General features: G+C 43.5%; 1 protein-coding gene across 3 annotated transcripts in view; it reads right to left on the bottom strand.

Moving 5' to 3' along the window:
- LOC126418644 (extracellular serine/threonine protein kinase four-jointed) overlaps positions 1-14,816 on the bottom strand; it is a 1,345,623-nt gene that overhangs the window by 11,518 nt on the left and 1,319,289 nt on the right. For all 3 annotated transcript variants that reach the window (XM_050085506.1, XM_050085505.1, XM_050085507.1), the window contains 2 exons: positions 14,404-14,726; positions 4,730-4,965 (listed from right to left, as the gene is read on the bottom strand). In XM_050085506.1, the coding sequence (XP_049941463.1) occupies positions 4,730-4,965; positions 14,404-14,726 (559 nt within the window). The remainder of the gene's footprint in view (positions 1-4,729; positions 4,966-14,403; positions 14,727-14,816) is intronic.

Raw genomic sequence — 14,816 nt, 5'->3', positions numbered from 1 at the left:
ATAAGCCAAAATAAAAGGTGAAAACAGTCTGATGCAGCGTAGTGGTTAAGGACGTGGTCATGGTGGGGCCGCGGAGTCAGGGAAATGACGCCTCTAATTGCGCGGCCACTCCGCGCGGCTGGAGTCAAAAGAAGAAAGTTCGTGTTTTCTTATATGTTAATTTCTTTTTTTTTTATCTTAGCGATTTTAACGCAAGCTGAGACTTTCTAATGAATTTTATACTAGCATGATAATATTCGACGTCATTTACATATAAGAGTGCGACCTCTCAGGAATTAATTTCTCCGATTTTGTGACTTGTGTATCATTAGGAAACAATGTTTATTTCCGAATAAGACCCTATTTCCGTGGGTGTGTGATTAGTCAGTAACCTTGAAAAACAGCTCAAATTTCTGTTGCTGATCACACACTCAGAAAAGCGTCGTCTGTCAGTATTTCTACTTCAGGTCGTAAAATGTTTCGGTTCATTAAAATGATTCTTGTTTGTAATGAGAACCAATATCAGAATAAAACACAGGGCGCTCGGAAACTCCCGTTACAAACTTTTAGGGTTAGTAGAGGGGAGTGAGTACATAATATTTTGAATAGAAATACATGTCCGGAAACATACCGTTTCTGTCTACAACCATTTGAAAATATGTTGGTAATGCGACCTTTTACAAGTAATTTGTTCGGCGTGACCCGGTACATGACTTGTCTTAAAATCCCACCCATCAATAACCAAAGTAAAAAAGGAAGAAAAAGGAAAGTTAATCAGTCTGCATAAACACTGTGCCTCTTCCAATTCAGGTGTGCGTCATCTCCTTGCAGTACAGAGTCACGCCTGCTGACGGTGAAGGTACCCCTTTCTCGAAGCCGTTGCGTAGTTGTGGAGGAAAGGGTATGCGAGGAAGTCGGATGTTGCGGATAACGATCTCGATAAAGGCGACGAGCAGCTCTTCCATTACCGTGAGCTTCGACATACAAAGGGATTATGTCGGTGCAGTCTGAAAACGTGTACCCACCCATGTTGCTCTCTAATACTCTCAGACACTTGAATGAGGCTCGAACCATGTCACAGATGTAGGATGCACGTCTAATGACATCACCTGATCCGACGTAACCACGCCCCACCATGACTACCAGGTGTAGAAGTATGAAACCGGAATTTCCCTATAGATGGTGCTAGCCGTCAGTGCAGTGCCCGTGTTTGCAGTGCCGTCTGCTTCCTGAAACGGCTGACGAAGAATGTCAGCACACACAACCCAAGATTTCAAAGCCGTGAACATGTCAGTTTTGTGCCTACGAACTACGATTTGCAGACAGCATTGGTTTTCTGTTATCATTCGGAAAAAAGCTGCTGCAGAATCGCATCGAATGCTTCTCGAAGTTGTCGGCTAACACGCTTTTGGGAAAATACAGTGTGTCGAGTGGTTCAGAAAATTAACGTGAGGAACCAACAGCGCAGGAAACCACCGAAAAAGTTTGAAGACAACGAATTGCCGGCCTTATTGGATGAAGATGATACTCAAACTCAACAGGATCTCGCGGAACAATTATATGTGACGCGGAGAGCAGTTTCTCGTCGGTTGAAAGCTATGGCAAAAAGGTGCATAAAGTAGGAAAATGGGTTCCGCATGAACCGAATGAAGGACGCCAAGCAAATCAAAAGACCACTTATGAAATGCTGCTCGCCAGATACAAAAGGAAGTCCTTTCTTCGTCCAAGAGTGACATGTGATCAAAAATGGCTATTTTCTGAGAATCCTAAGCGCCGTAAATTACGGGTGAAGCCTGGCAAACCTTCGGCATCCACTGCATGACCAAATCGCAATGGAAAGAAGACAATGCTCTGCGTTTGATGGGATCGGAAGGGTGCCATCTATTACGAGCTGGTGAAACCGTTAACACTGATCGCTACCGACAACAAATGATCGGTTTAAATCGAGCATTACGTGAAACACGACCGGAAAATGGAAAAAGGCCACACAAAGTCGTATTGCTCCATGATGTCGCCTCATGACACACAGAAAAACAGGTCATGGAAACGGTCGAGACGTTCAGTTGGGAAATACCAGGGCATGCGGCTTATTCTCCAGACTTGGCTCCGTCCGATCATCATCTATTTGTATCACTGGGACATCCTATCGCTGAACAACTATTCAGTTCGTTTGAAAATGAACGAAAATGGCTAGCTGACTGGTTCGCTTCAAAAGAAGAACATTTTTTTTTTTTTTTGCGTGGCATTCATAGCTTGCCGGAGAGGTGGGAGAAATGTATAAATAGGAATGGAGATTATTGTGAATAAAATATTGTTTACTGGTTTCAAAATACAGACGTGTAATTATTGCAACCAAATCCCGGTTTCATACTTCTGCACCTGGTACCTAGGAAACATGTTTTCAAACGGCTGTAACACGGAAACGGTAAGTTTCCGGACGTGGGTTCCCATTCAAAATATTATCGACTAAGTCTCCTCTACAAGTACTAGAAGTTTCTAACGGGAGTTTCCAAGCACGCTATACATCGCTGGGCCAAATTTTCAGCCGGTTTTAGTTACAAATCTGATGGTTAATGGTGAGTATCTTTACCCGAACAGATTTTGCCGGTTGGAAAATATGATTACGTCACAAGAACATTCTACCAAAATCTCTGGAGACGATTACGGCAAACTGTCAAGATGAAAATGCGCAAGACTCTGTACGAGGGAGAGTTTTGCTCCACATTGCCGCAGCTCATTGTGCAAACGACACAATTACACTTGCTGCTTTTGAGTTAACAGCTTTTGACTCGCCCTTTGTATTCTTCTGACATGGACCCCAGGGACTTCATCTACATCTATATCTACATCTACATGGATAGTCTGCAAATCACATTTAAGTGCCTGGCAGAGGGTTCATCGAACCACCTTCACAATTCTCTATTATTCCAATCTCGTATAGCGCACGGAAAGAATGAACACCTATATCTTTCTGTACGAGCTCTGATTTCCCTCATTTTATCTTGGTGATCGTTCCTCCCTATGTAAGTCGGTGTCAACAAAATCTTCTCGCATTCGGAGGAGAAAGTTAGCGATTGGAATTTCGTGAGAAGATTCCGTTGCAACGAAAACCGCCTTTCTTTTAATGATGACCATCCCAAATCCTGTGCCGGCCGGAGTGGTCGTGCGGTTCTAGGCGCTACAGTCTGGAGGCGAGGGACCGCGACGGTCGCAGGTTCGAATCCTGCCTTGGACATGGATGTGTGTGATGTCCTTAGGTTAGTTAGGTTTAATTAGTTCTAAGTTCTAGGCGACTGATGACGTGAGAAGTTGAGTAGCGTAGTGCTCAGAGCCATTTGAACCATTTGAACCCAAATCCTGTACCATTTCTGTGACTCTCTCTCCCATATTTCGCGATAATACGAAACGTGCTGCATTTCTTTGAACTTTTTCGATGAACTCCGTCATTTCTATCCCACACCGCGCAGCAGTATTCTAAAAGATGACGGACAAGCGTAGTGTAGGCAGTCTCCTTAGTAGTCCCGTTACATTTTCTAAGTGTCCCGCCAATAAAACGCAAGTCTATGGTTAGCCTTCCCCACAACATTTTCTATGTGTTCCTTCCATTTTAAGTTGTTCGTAATTGTAATACCTAGGTATTTAGTTGAATTTACGGCTTTTAGATTAGGCTGATTTATCGCGTAACCGAATTTTAACGAGTTCCTTTTAGCACTCATGTGGATGACCTCACACTTTTCGTTATTTAAGGTCAACTGCCACTTTTCGCACCATTCCGATATTTCTTCTAAATCGTTTTGCAGTTTGTTTCGATCTTCTGATGGCTTTATTAGTCGATAAACGACAGTGTTATCTGCAAACAACTGAAGACGGCTACTGCTCAGCTTGTCTCCCAAATCGTTTAAATAGATAAGGAACCGCAAAGGGCCTATAACACTACCTTGGAGAACGCCAGAAATCACTTCTGTTTTACTCGATGACTTTCCGTCAATTACTACGAACTGTGACCTCTCTGACAGGAAATCACAGATCCAGTCACATAACTGAGACGATATTCCATAAGCACGCAATTTCACTACGAGCCGCTTGTGTGGTACACTGTCAAAAGCCTTCCGGGAATCCAGAAATACGGAATCGATCTGAAATCCCTTGTCAATAGCACTTCATGTGAATAAAGAGCTAGTTGTGTTTCACAAAAACGATGTTTTCTAAACCCATGTTGACTGTGTGTCAATAGGCCGTTTTCTTCGAAGTAATTCATAATGTTCGAACACAATATATGTTCTAAAATCCTGCTGCATATCGACGTTAACGACATTGTCCTGTAATTTAGTGGATTACTCCTACTACCTTTCTTGAATGTTGGTGAGACCTGTGCAACTTTCCAGGCTTTGGGTACGGATCTGTTGTCGAACGAAAGGTTGTATATGACTGTTAAGTATGGAGTTAGTGGATCAGCGTACTCCGAAAGGAACTTATTTGGTATACAGTCCGTATGTTCCCTTACATGAAGAAACCATTGCGTGACAGGTGTTTCCAAAGTGATGAGTAGGTGATATTCGGGGCGGATCATTTCCCGGCGAGCCAAAATGCAGCCTTGTATAACTGTCTTCGCCGTGTCATCCGTCGTTGGTAAAAACGTGTAGCACTGAAGAGGACACTCAAGTCGTCACCAAGTTTCATGGTCACGGTTTGAATGTTTCGAGGTAATAAATAAGACTAGGACGCATGTTGCGAGTGTGAGGGCACGCACCTCTCCCTGCAGCTGGTCGATGTTCTGCCGGTAGCGGCAGCAGGCGCGCTCGCCGTCGGCGAAGACGGCCAGCCGGTTGTAGGTGCGGCCGCAGCCGTCGGCTTCGAGGCGCGCTAGCGGCGCAGAGCGCGCGTATCGGCGCCACCGCTCCGCGTCGGCGTCCCCGTAGCCCGGGGGCAGCGACGACTCCACCTGCGCGCCCCAGTACACGCCATCCTCCACCACCGTCCGCCGCCCTGCACATAGACAGTCACACACTCACACCTTGCGTACGCAGTCACCTTTACATTTTCTTCAATAAAACCTTATTAACTATTACTATGGTTCACATTTTACAGCATTCTACATCTACATCCATAAGCCGCAAGCCACCTGACGGTGAGTGGCGTAGGGTACCTTGAGTACCTCTATCGGTTCTCCCTTCTATTTCAGTCTCGTATTGTTGGTGGAAAGAAAGATTGTCGGGTTGCCTCTGTGTGGGCTCTAATCTCCCTGATTTTATCCTCATCGTCCCTTCGTGAGATATACGCAGGAGGGAACAATAAACTGCTTGACTCCTCGGTGAAGGTATGTTCTCGAAAATTCAACAAAAGCCCGTACCGAGCTACTGAGCGTCTCTCTTGCAGAGTCTTCCACTGGAGTTTATCTATCATTTCCGTAACGCTTTAGCGATTACTAAATGATCCTGTAACGAAGCGCGCTGCTCTCTGTTGGATCTTCTCTATCTCATCTACCAACCCTATCTGGTACGGATCCCACACCGGTGAGAAGTATTCAACCAGTGGGCGAACAAGTGTACTGTAACCTACTTCCTTTGTTCTCGGACTGCATTTCCTTAGGATTTTTCCATTGAATCTCAGTCTGGCATCTGCTTTACCGACGATTAATTTTGTATGGTCATTTCATTTTAAATCACTCCTAATGCCTACTACTAGATAATTTATGGAACTAAGTACTTCCAGTTGCTGAACTATTATATTGTTGCTATGTATTCGCAACAGATTACTTTTGTTCACATTGATATTCAATTGCCATTCCCTGCACTATGCGTCAATTCGTTGCAAATTCTCCTGCATTTCAGTACAATTTTCCATTGTTACAGTCTCTCGATATACAACAGCATCATCCGCGAAAAGCCTCAGTGAACTTCCGATGTATTCCACAAGGTCATTTATGTATTTTGTGATTAGCAACGGTCCTACGACACTCCCCTGCGGCACACCTGAAATCACTCTTACCTCGGAAGACTTCTCTCCATTGAGAATGACATGCTGCGTTCTGTCATGTAGGAACTCTTGAATCCAATCGCACAATTGGTCTGATAGTCAGTATGGTCTTACTTTCTTCATTAAGCGACTGTGGGGAACTGTATCAAACGCCTTGCGGAAGTCAAGAAACACGGCATCTACCTGGGAGCCCGTGTCTATGGCCCTCTGAGCCTCGTGGACGAATAGCGCGAGCTGGGTTTCACGCGATCGTCTTTTTCTTGAGTAGCAGCTTTTAGAGCTGTAGAACTTTATTGTGATTCACATTTTACAGTACTTTCTCGGACAGACACTTGGACAGCTACAGGCAGCTAATTCACATTTTACAGCATATTCTGGAGCAGTGGTTTATAGAGCTACAGAATCGTAGTGGGAGATTGTTCCCAAGGCCGATAGCCAGCATAGACACTGATAAGCTGAACATTATGACCACCTTGTTAATTTAGTGTTAGCCTTCTTTATAAAGCAATAAGGAAGCAATTTTACGTGACAGATTCGAAAAGTCCTTCGTAGGCCTTCGGAAGTACATGGCACCAAGTGCCTACGCACAGGTCACGCAAGTGCGGCAAATAATCGGCCGTTGGTTGCAGGTTCGGACTTGAGGCCCAATAGCGCCCCAAATGTGTTCCACTGAGCTCAGGCCATTCGAATTTGGTGACCAAAACGTCGATGTGGCTTCACTAACAAGCTCCTTAAACCACTGTATCACAGCTATGTGGCACAGACTTTTAGATCACTGGAAGATGCCATCGTCGTCAAGGAAGACAATGACCATGTAGTCAACATTGGTTGTGGTGCCTTCAATTACTACCACAGATCCCATTGAAGCCCAGCTGAATGTTCCTCATATCTCACTACTGCCCCCACCCTCCCACATCGCGCTGAATGTTCTGAGAAGCCGTTCGCGCGGGTGACGACTTATCTGGTTACGAACATCGCTGTTTATCGTAGCGCTTCATATTTCGATGAGGTAAACGACTATTTGTTATGAAACATGAGCAGATTACAAACACATTTCTGCCATGAGCAGCTGATTCGAGGTCTGAAATATTCATACATTACAACTAGCTCCTTATCCAGTAGGGACCGATGACCGTAGCAGTCTGGTCCCTTTAATCCCACAAACCAACCACCCTTATCCAGTAGCTCTCAGATTAGCTTGTACCGTACGTATATTTTTTTATTCTACGTATTTGGGTGCACCCAGCATGTTGTACAGCTGCTTGCACGTTGCAGTGATTTCCCTACATCGCCTCAAGATTGATTCGTATTAAACTTAACGAAATGTCACGGAACGGATAGTCACTGTCATATACTAATGTGTTCACGGTACAAGTAACCTTAACACAACATAAAGGCAGAAACAACACACAATTCATTCGGCCAGGCGACACGTTTCCACTGATCCACGGTCCAATCTCTATGATCTCGTACTCCTGCAATCGTAACTGACGTTGTTCTTGGGCCAACATTGTGTTACGCAAGAGTCGTCTAGAATATCCTTTATGAATTTGGTCTTTATAAAGTCTCCTACGAATCCTAATTCCTTCTATATCTACATCTAAATGCTGATAATATATTTCGACAACTTTAGGACGGGCGCTATCTCAAAACTTCACTTCCACCATTTGATACTGGGATTACCAACGAGTCATTATATGATTCTTTATTTATTGGTTTATTTATGTATTTTTATTTTTTGGCTTTAGGCAGCATCGACTATGTAGCCAGCAATAGGTGTTAAGGCTTAACACAAATATTGATGTTAATTTATGCGACAAAGTAAACTCAGCATTCTGGATAGTACAATGTACTAACGAGAGATATCATTGGTGATCTTGCAGCTCTCGAAGAATGAAGTTATAATTAAATATAGACCTTTCGAAGCAGGAGGTCCCTGGTTCGAGTCCCGATCGGGGCACACTTTTTTCAACTGTTCCCGTTGATAATTATCAACGCTCGTAAGCAGCGAAAGGTCTGGATTTAATTATAACTTCATTCTTCGAGAGTTACAGGGTCACCAACGATATCTGTGTGGATACCAGCTTCGTAGAGTTAATTGTAGTCATTATTATATTACGTACAAGTCCATTCTTAGAATGGTTTCACATGAATTGTCTTATTCAAGATAATTTGAGTCTTCATATACAAATATAAGTTATCCATTTTTAAAAAACGAAAATTCAACGTATCATTTCAACAACTGGGGTGTCTGCCTACGATTATTTTAACCAAGTTGGCTTAGAGTACAAAGTTTAAATATGTAAATCCATCTCTTTCACACAATCCACTATTAAAACGTACATATTTACTGACTGTATACAGTAAGGAGGTAATACTTGTAGGTAGGGGAAAATCCATGCCAACAGGGCTTCTTATGCAGCAGTTCTTGTGCTTCGTTGTATTTTATGCACACCAATATTTATGATTCAGATGTAGCTCATCAATCTGACCCTCACTGCAACTTCCAGAGACTAAAAATTTTTATTCGATGTGAATGTGCGGGGTAACATCTTTTCCCTATTCTCATACGAATAGTCAACGTCACATGATGTTCACTGAACTTCGTGTAATCGAACCACGGTCAAGGAGCGATGTCCTACTGAATGGCCGCCAAGTTTGTTTGTTTGTTTTTTGGGAGAAGAGACCAAACAGCGAGGTCATCGGATTAGGGAAGGATGGGGAAGGACATCGGCAGTGCCCTTTGAAAGGAACCATCCCAGCATTTGCCTGGAGTGATTTAGGGAAATCACGGAAAACCAAAATCAGGATGGCTGGACGCGGGATTGAACCGTCGTCCTCCCGACTGCGAGTCCAGTGTGCTACCACTGCGCCACCTCGCCCGGTGGCCGCCAAGTGTCTGCCTTTATGTCGTGTTGACGTTCCTTGTACCGTGAACACATTAACATATGACGGTGACGATCCGTTCCGTGACATTTCGTTAAGTCCAATATGAATCAACCTTGAGGCAATTTAGGGAAATCACTGCAACGTGCAACTAACTGTACAACAAGCTGGGTGCATCCAAATACGTACAATAAAAATTAAACGCACGATACAGTAAGCTAATCTGAGAGCTACTTGACAAGGAGCTAGTTGTCGTGAACGAATATTTCAGATCTTCAGTCAGGTGCTCATGGCAGAATGTGTCTTTAAACCTTTAAACTACTCCGTTTCATAACAGTCTTCTGCTCATCGAAATGCAAAGCTCTACGAGAAAAAGCACACAATCGTCTGCGATGTGTCCACAATTGACTTAATCTTCTGGTAGTAGGAGGTGGTGCATTAACAAACGGATGGGCTTGCAGACATACGTTTACTGTATGGTGCAACAGGACGCAGAGAAAAGAACGTCCGATGAATATGCAGCAACACCTTAATTAGTATAAATTAATCGAGGGTTGTCAAAGCCAAAAAGAACTGGCCAACATTCACTACAATGAAACGGTCGCACAGTAGATCCTTAGCAGATGGTGATGGATCGTATAGAAAAAGAGTTTGTAGATGGACATATGTCAACTTTGAGTAAACCGTTATTGCGGTATGTAGTTGTTGGTTGAATATTTGTAAATATCTTTGAGTAAAAAAGTATCTGTCAAACTTGAATTTCTACAATTGTCAGTTATTAAAAAATGTATGATAATATACGCGGAACAGCAAATTATCGAAAAACTTGAAACGTTGCTCAAAATAATTCTATAACCAACCTACAGACAGCGATAATTCTTTACTCAAACTTGACATATGTCCATTTATAATGTCAAGGCATGTGCTGATCAAGGAAATAAGGCCGAAATAAGCTTATACACTAAAATGAAATACCAAGCGCCATACTGCTTTCAATTCTCTGTATAAAGTTCGTCGGGCTGGAAGAATATATGCCTAGTTTTCTGAACACTCCCCCAGCCTATTACATCTCGATTGGCCTGCAAAACAAATCACCTGACTTGAATTCCATGTAAAATTGGTGGCACATGTTGGAGCATCGCTTAAGACGCTTACGTCAGCATCCCCGCAACTTGATAGATTTGCTTAATCAAATCCTCAGCGAATAGCTTAACCTAGATACTAAGTACCTGCCTAACCGAATCCAGGTGGTTATCAAGTCTACGGGTGGAATTACACGGTATTAAAAGATGATTGTAACTATTTTTCTAGGGCTGACTAATTTTTCGTCCGGTGAACTAACTCCTTGCGGTATAGCCTGTCTATGCAACTAAATGAAACCCTGTTTCTTTTGTGCCATACACTTTCCATTTCTTTTTATTTACCACCGCTCTTCAATGGTCTGAAATGTATGTTTGTTTACGTATTATGATTACAGATGTTATTACAGCACTTCTTGCTATTCTCTTGTTGTTAGATGAGGAACAGCTCATGGAGTGCAAGTTCCGTAAGAGTAAATTATTATAAAGTTCTAATTACAATTTTGAAATCGTATTATTCCATACGTGTCGTGGCCGAGTTGTACTTAATTGGTCTTTGTACACAAGTATGTCCGATTTTCGGTGTTTTTGAACAAATTTCAGTTCGACACTTCATTTTCAGTCTTCACTCTGTAATGATTGTGTGTGTTTACTGTAAACAGTGTAGCCAACTGTCGCTGAGTGTTTTTCTATCACCTTTTGTTTTTTCTGTGTTGTCTGTATCTAGCTTGACATTCGTTGGTTTGTACAGTGAGTCAATGTATTATTGTTTGTGGTGGGGCCTATTCTGACAAAAAAGGGAATTTTGAGTAGAGGGAACTGTAAATAATATTTTTATAAAGTGTAAGTCGTGTAAGATTAAGTTACTGTTTAGTCTTGTTATGTTCTACATGTTTGTTACTGCTTTACTGGCATGTAAGATGTATGGGCTGTTGTCGCGTACTAAACTGACTATGCGCTGCCTGCTGTGACGAGCGACATCGTATGAATATTCGATGTGAGTGCTAATTACAAATTTTCGGTGTGCATCTGATGCGGATATGTCTGCAGCACACGTTAACTGTAGAACCGATACTGCCAGGCACCCTCTCATGTCATTGTCAATAATGTCGTATTTGATTATTTTAGATGAGGCGTCGCAAAATTCGGGCTCGAATCCGGATTTACTGGTTTTGTCCCCATCGATCAATTCATTTAACTTTAGCGAATGCAATTCAATATGCTATTTAAGACTAGGTAGAAAAATGTGATTTTGGAAGCAGTAAATGCGTTGGGAATTACTGAAATCGTAAAAGAAGACGTTGTTCGCTGTAGGCTGCACATTTGTATCACTTATTAGCTGTGGTGTTGGCTAATTTCGACTACCATGTCATTATCAAGCACATATACACATTAAGAGTATGCACGATGACGCACGAGATGTGGCATTAAAATCAAATCATCAATCCACATGTGATCCCAGACATCATTAATAGTATGCTCAGTATCGAACACAAACGAAAGTGCACGAAAATATGTAAAAGACCTTTGCATAGTATAACATGAGGACAAAGATTCCGTCCTTTCGCTACGGGTATACATTGTATCAGGTGCGCATCACAACCAATATTCTGGTACACTGGTTGTGACTTGCATATGATACGGTGTCTACTGGTAGACTGGTCGTGGTTCGCATATGATACTATGTAGTCCTGTAGTGGAAGAACGGAATCTTCGGGCTATAATTATACTGTATTCGAATCTTTTACGTACAGGGTGAGTAAAAATTCCTAATACAGGCTTCTAGGGATTGTAAGAGGGGCTTTGTAGATGACGTTTTGATAAGGAATTCATGTCCAGAAATGTACCGTTTGGATGTAAAATCAGTTTGAGAATCGGGTCACTTTTTAAAACTCCTACTTCACGGTATGCACGCAGCGGAGATCTCTGATCCTTGTGCTGTAGCAGCATGTGGCATGGGCAATGTTTCAAGTATTCGTCTTCAGGTTATCTTCTGCATGACAAACGACGCTATCTTGGAGTATCACAGCTAATGGCTCTGAGCACTATGGGACTTAACTATCACAGCTAACCCTCCTAGTGTCGAACCTACCAATTTTTCGCGGCCGTTGCTGTAGTCAAGCGAAAGTGCTACGTGATGTCATTATTATAACAGGGACTGACTACGGAGGGCTCTTCTCAGCTTGTGTGCGTTCCATGAGCGGGAGTTTTGAAAGTGATCCGATCTCCAAACTGATTTTACATCCAATCGGTACATTTTCGAACATGGGTTCATTAACAAAACCTCATCTACAAACTCTCTTCTACAACCACTATATGCCTGTAATAGAAATCATCCTACATTTTTCTGCCCTCTCGTCTGTGTTCGATCCATAGCACACAGTTATTCATTTGTGACTTTGCATGTGGACTGATAATTTTGCTTGTCTTCCACATCTCGTACGATATGGTGCATGCTTTTAATAAGCACGCATGCGATATCATGCGTACCTAATATGTTCCAAAACGACGGGCATAAAAAGGGGATTTTCCGGTGCTCATATCTCGGGTTTCATTGGTGATAAAAGGGTCAAGAGTTCTGGATAGCCATTGGACTTGGGACCATTTCTACATCCAACAGAAGGAGCGTCTTAGTCTCATACCCTACAGTACAGGATTAAAGTACGGATATTGCACATTTTCTCCAGCTTAGGAAAATGGAGCAAACTGGTTGGTTACTTTTTCATTTGATGTGGTGTTCGGTGAACTTGATGGGACATACGGAGGAACCATTAGTTCACCGGGTTCCTCGGAAAGTCCCAAGAAATAATTTTTTTTAACTATTTTTTTCTCCGTCACCAGCGGACCAAAACCCTGCCGAGGATTCCAAGATGGCTATGAGCATTTTGCGATATGTTTCTACGATTCCGATATCGAACACGTTGATAACTTTCTGCATACCTATGCATGTGAAATCCGATGTGAGACGAGTTTAAGTGACGTATCACGGAGAAATATGCTGTAGTCTTGGAGCACGTTCCTTTTTTCTTTTTTTTCTTTTTATTTTGCACGTAAAATCCAATCTCAGATGTAAAATTAGTTTTGCATTATTTTATTTCAATTTCACACAGGTAAACAATCTAAATTTTGCTGAACAGTACATTTCTTCCCATGCTCTGCTGCAGCAGGGAAAAGACGGGAACGAGCGGCAAAATGCTCCTATAGGACTAGAAAAAACATGCGAATATGTTCCTATTTATTTAAAAGACTCTGACTGAAAAGTGGGGTACCAGCTGCATCATTCCACTTAGTTTCTTTACCACCTTCAAAAATTTTCCCAAAATTTTGGCTTACGAACACATTCGTGTTTTTTTTATGCTAAGAGAGGAGAAGACAGTTGCAGTGGCAAAAAGACGGTGAAGTAATAAATAATGGAAGATCTTACACAGTGAATGCGTTACAAAAAGAGCGAAGGAGATGATGACAGAGAGAGAGAGGCAGTGGAACATAGGTGTCGGTGACAGAACAGTGCTGGAAATAGAGCGAAGAAGACATTGCCGAGTGGGGGGGGGGGGGGGGGAGGAGGAGGAATACAGAGGGAGAAAATGTGGAAGTGGGTGACAGCCTGTGATAATTAGAGACGAGAGTATATGACAGTGGCGAAGAGAGAGATAATAACAGTGAAGAGATACAGCAGCAGTACGAAGGAAGGAATGAGATATTAGCAGCAAGACAGAGACGTGCGAGACCTTGAGAGTGAGGCGAGACTGTACTGTAAGGACAGAATGAAGGGACTGTTGCTGTGACACAGGAGGCAATGACAGAGAGACACAAAGAGATAATAACACTGCGTCGGGCAGAATGAATGAGAAAGGGCAATTGGAAGTGGATGGGTACGAGCGACTTTCAACGATGGACTAACGGCTGTGAGTGAGTTACAGTTACGGGAAATTTTTACGAATCTGAGGTGAGATGCCATGTTAAAAACAGCATGGATATGTTGGCACACAGCCGGCCAGTGTGGCCGAGCGATTCTAGGCGCTTCAGTCTGGAACCGCGCGACCGCTACGGTCGCAGGTTCGAATCCTGCCTCGGGCTTGGATGTGTGTGATGTCCTTAGGTTAGTTAGGTTTAAGTAGTTCTAAGTTCTAGGGAACTGATGGCCTCAGATGTTAAGTCCCATAGTGCTCAGAGCCATTTGAAAAATTTGTTGGCATGCCAAAATTTTTGAGACAATTTTTATAGATGCAGAGGAACGTAGAATGAGGCAGCTGGTACAATACTTTTCATTTAGTCTTTTAAATAAACCAGAACGTATTCACTTTTTTTGTGTTCCTGTAGGAGCAGTTCTCCGCTGGTGTATTTGTTCTTGATAATAACAGGGTAGTCGACATTGGCCAGTAGCGCAGCAAATGCAGCCTACAATATTTTCTTTTACGAAATATTTGAAGGCTGTGGATCTGCATTTAAACAAGAATTACAAAAAACTGGTGACCGTGCATACCTGGAGGTGGGGCGACGAAGGAGACGGCGCCGTCAGAACCGGTGGCCGCGATGAGGCTGGCGGGGGCGTGGGGCGGCAGCGTCCCCGAAGACGCTGTGGACGACGGGGGCCGGAGGCGCTGTCGGCCCGGGGAGGTGGCGCCGCCGCCGGCGGAGGCGGCGTAGAGGGCGGGTGGCGGCGCAGAGGCGGCGGGCACGAGCAGCGGGGGCAGCGCCGCCCCCAGCAGCAGGCCCAGCGCGAACGCCGCCGCCGCCAGCAGCAGCCAGCGCACCGCCGCCACCTCCCACATGTCACCACAGCGCCGCCATCGCCACGCCCACACTCTGCAACACGACACGGCACGGTCGCTGTTACGGCGTCCAGCATCGAGAGGAAGCTGTCTGCAGGAATCAGAGTAATGACAACACCACTAC

Source organism: Schistocerca serialis, chromosome 9 (genome assembly GCF_023864345.2).
Source record: "Schistocerca serialis cubense isolate TAMUIC-IGC-003099 chromosome 9, iqSchSeri2.2, whole genome shotgun sequence".
NCBI classification, from domain to species: domain Eukaryota; kingdom Metazoa; phylum Arthropoda; class Insecta; order Orthoptera; family Acrididae; genus Schistocerca; species Schistocerca serialis.
Note: the sequence above shows the minus strand (reverse complement) of the source record. Positions and strands in the feature narration are given on the sequence as shown.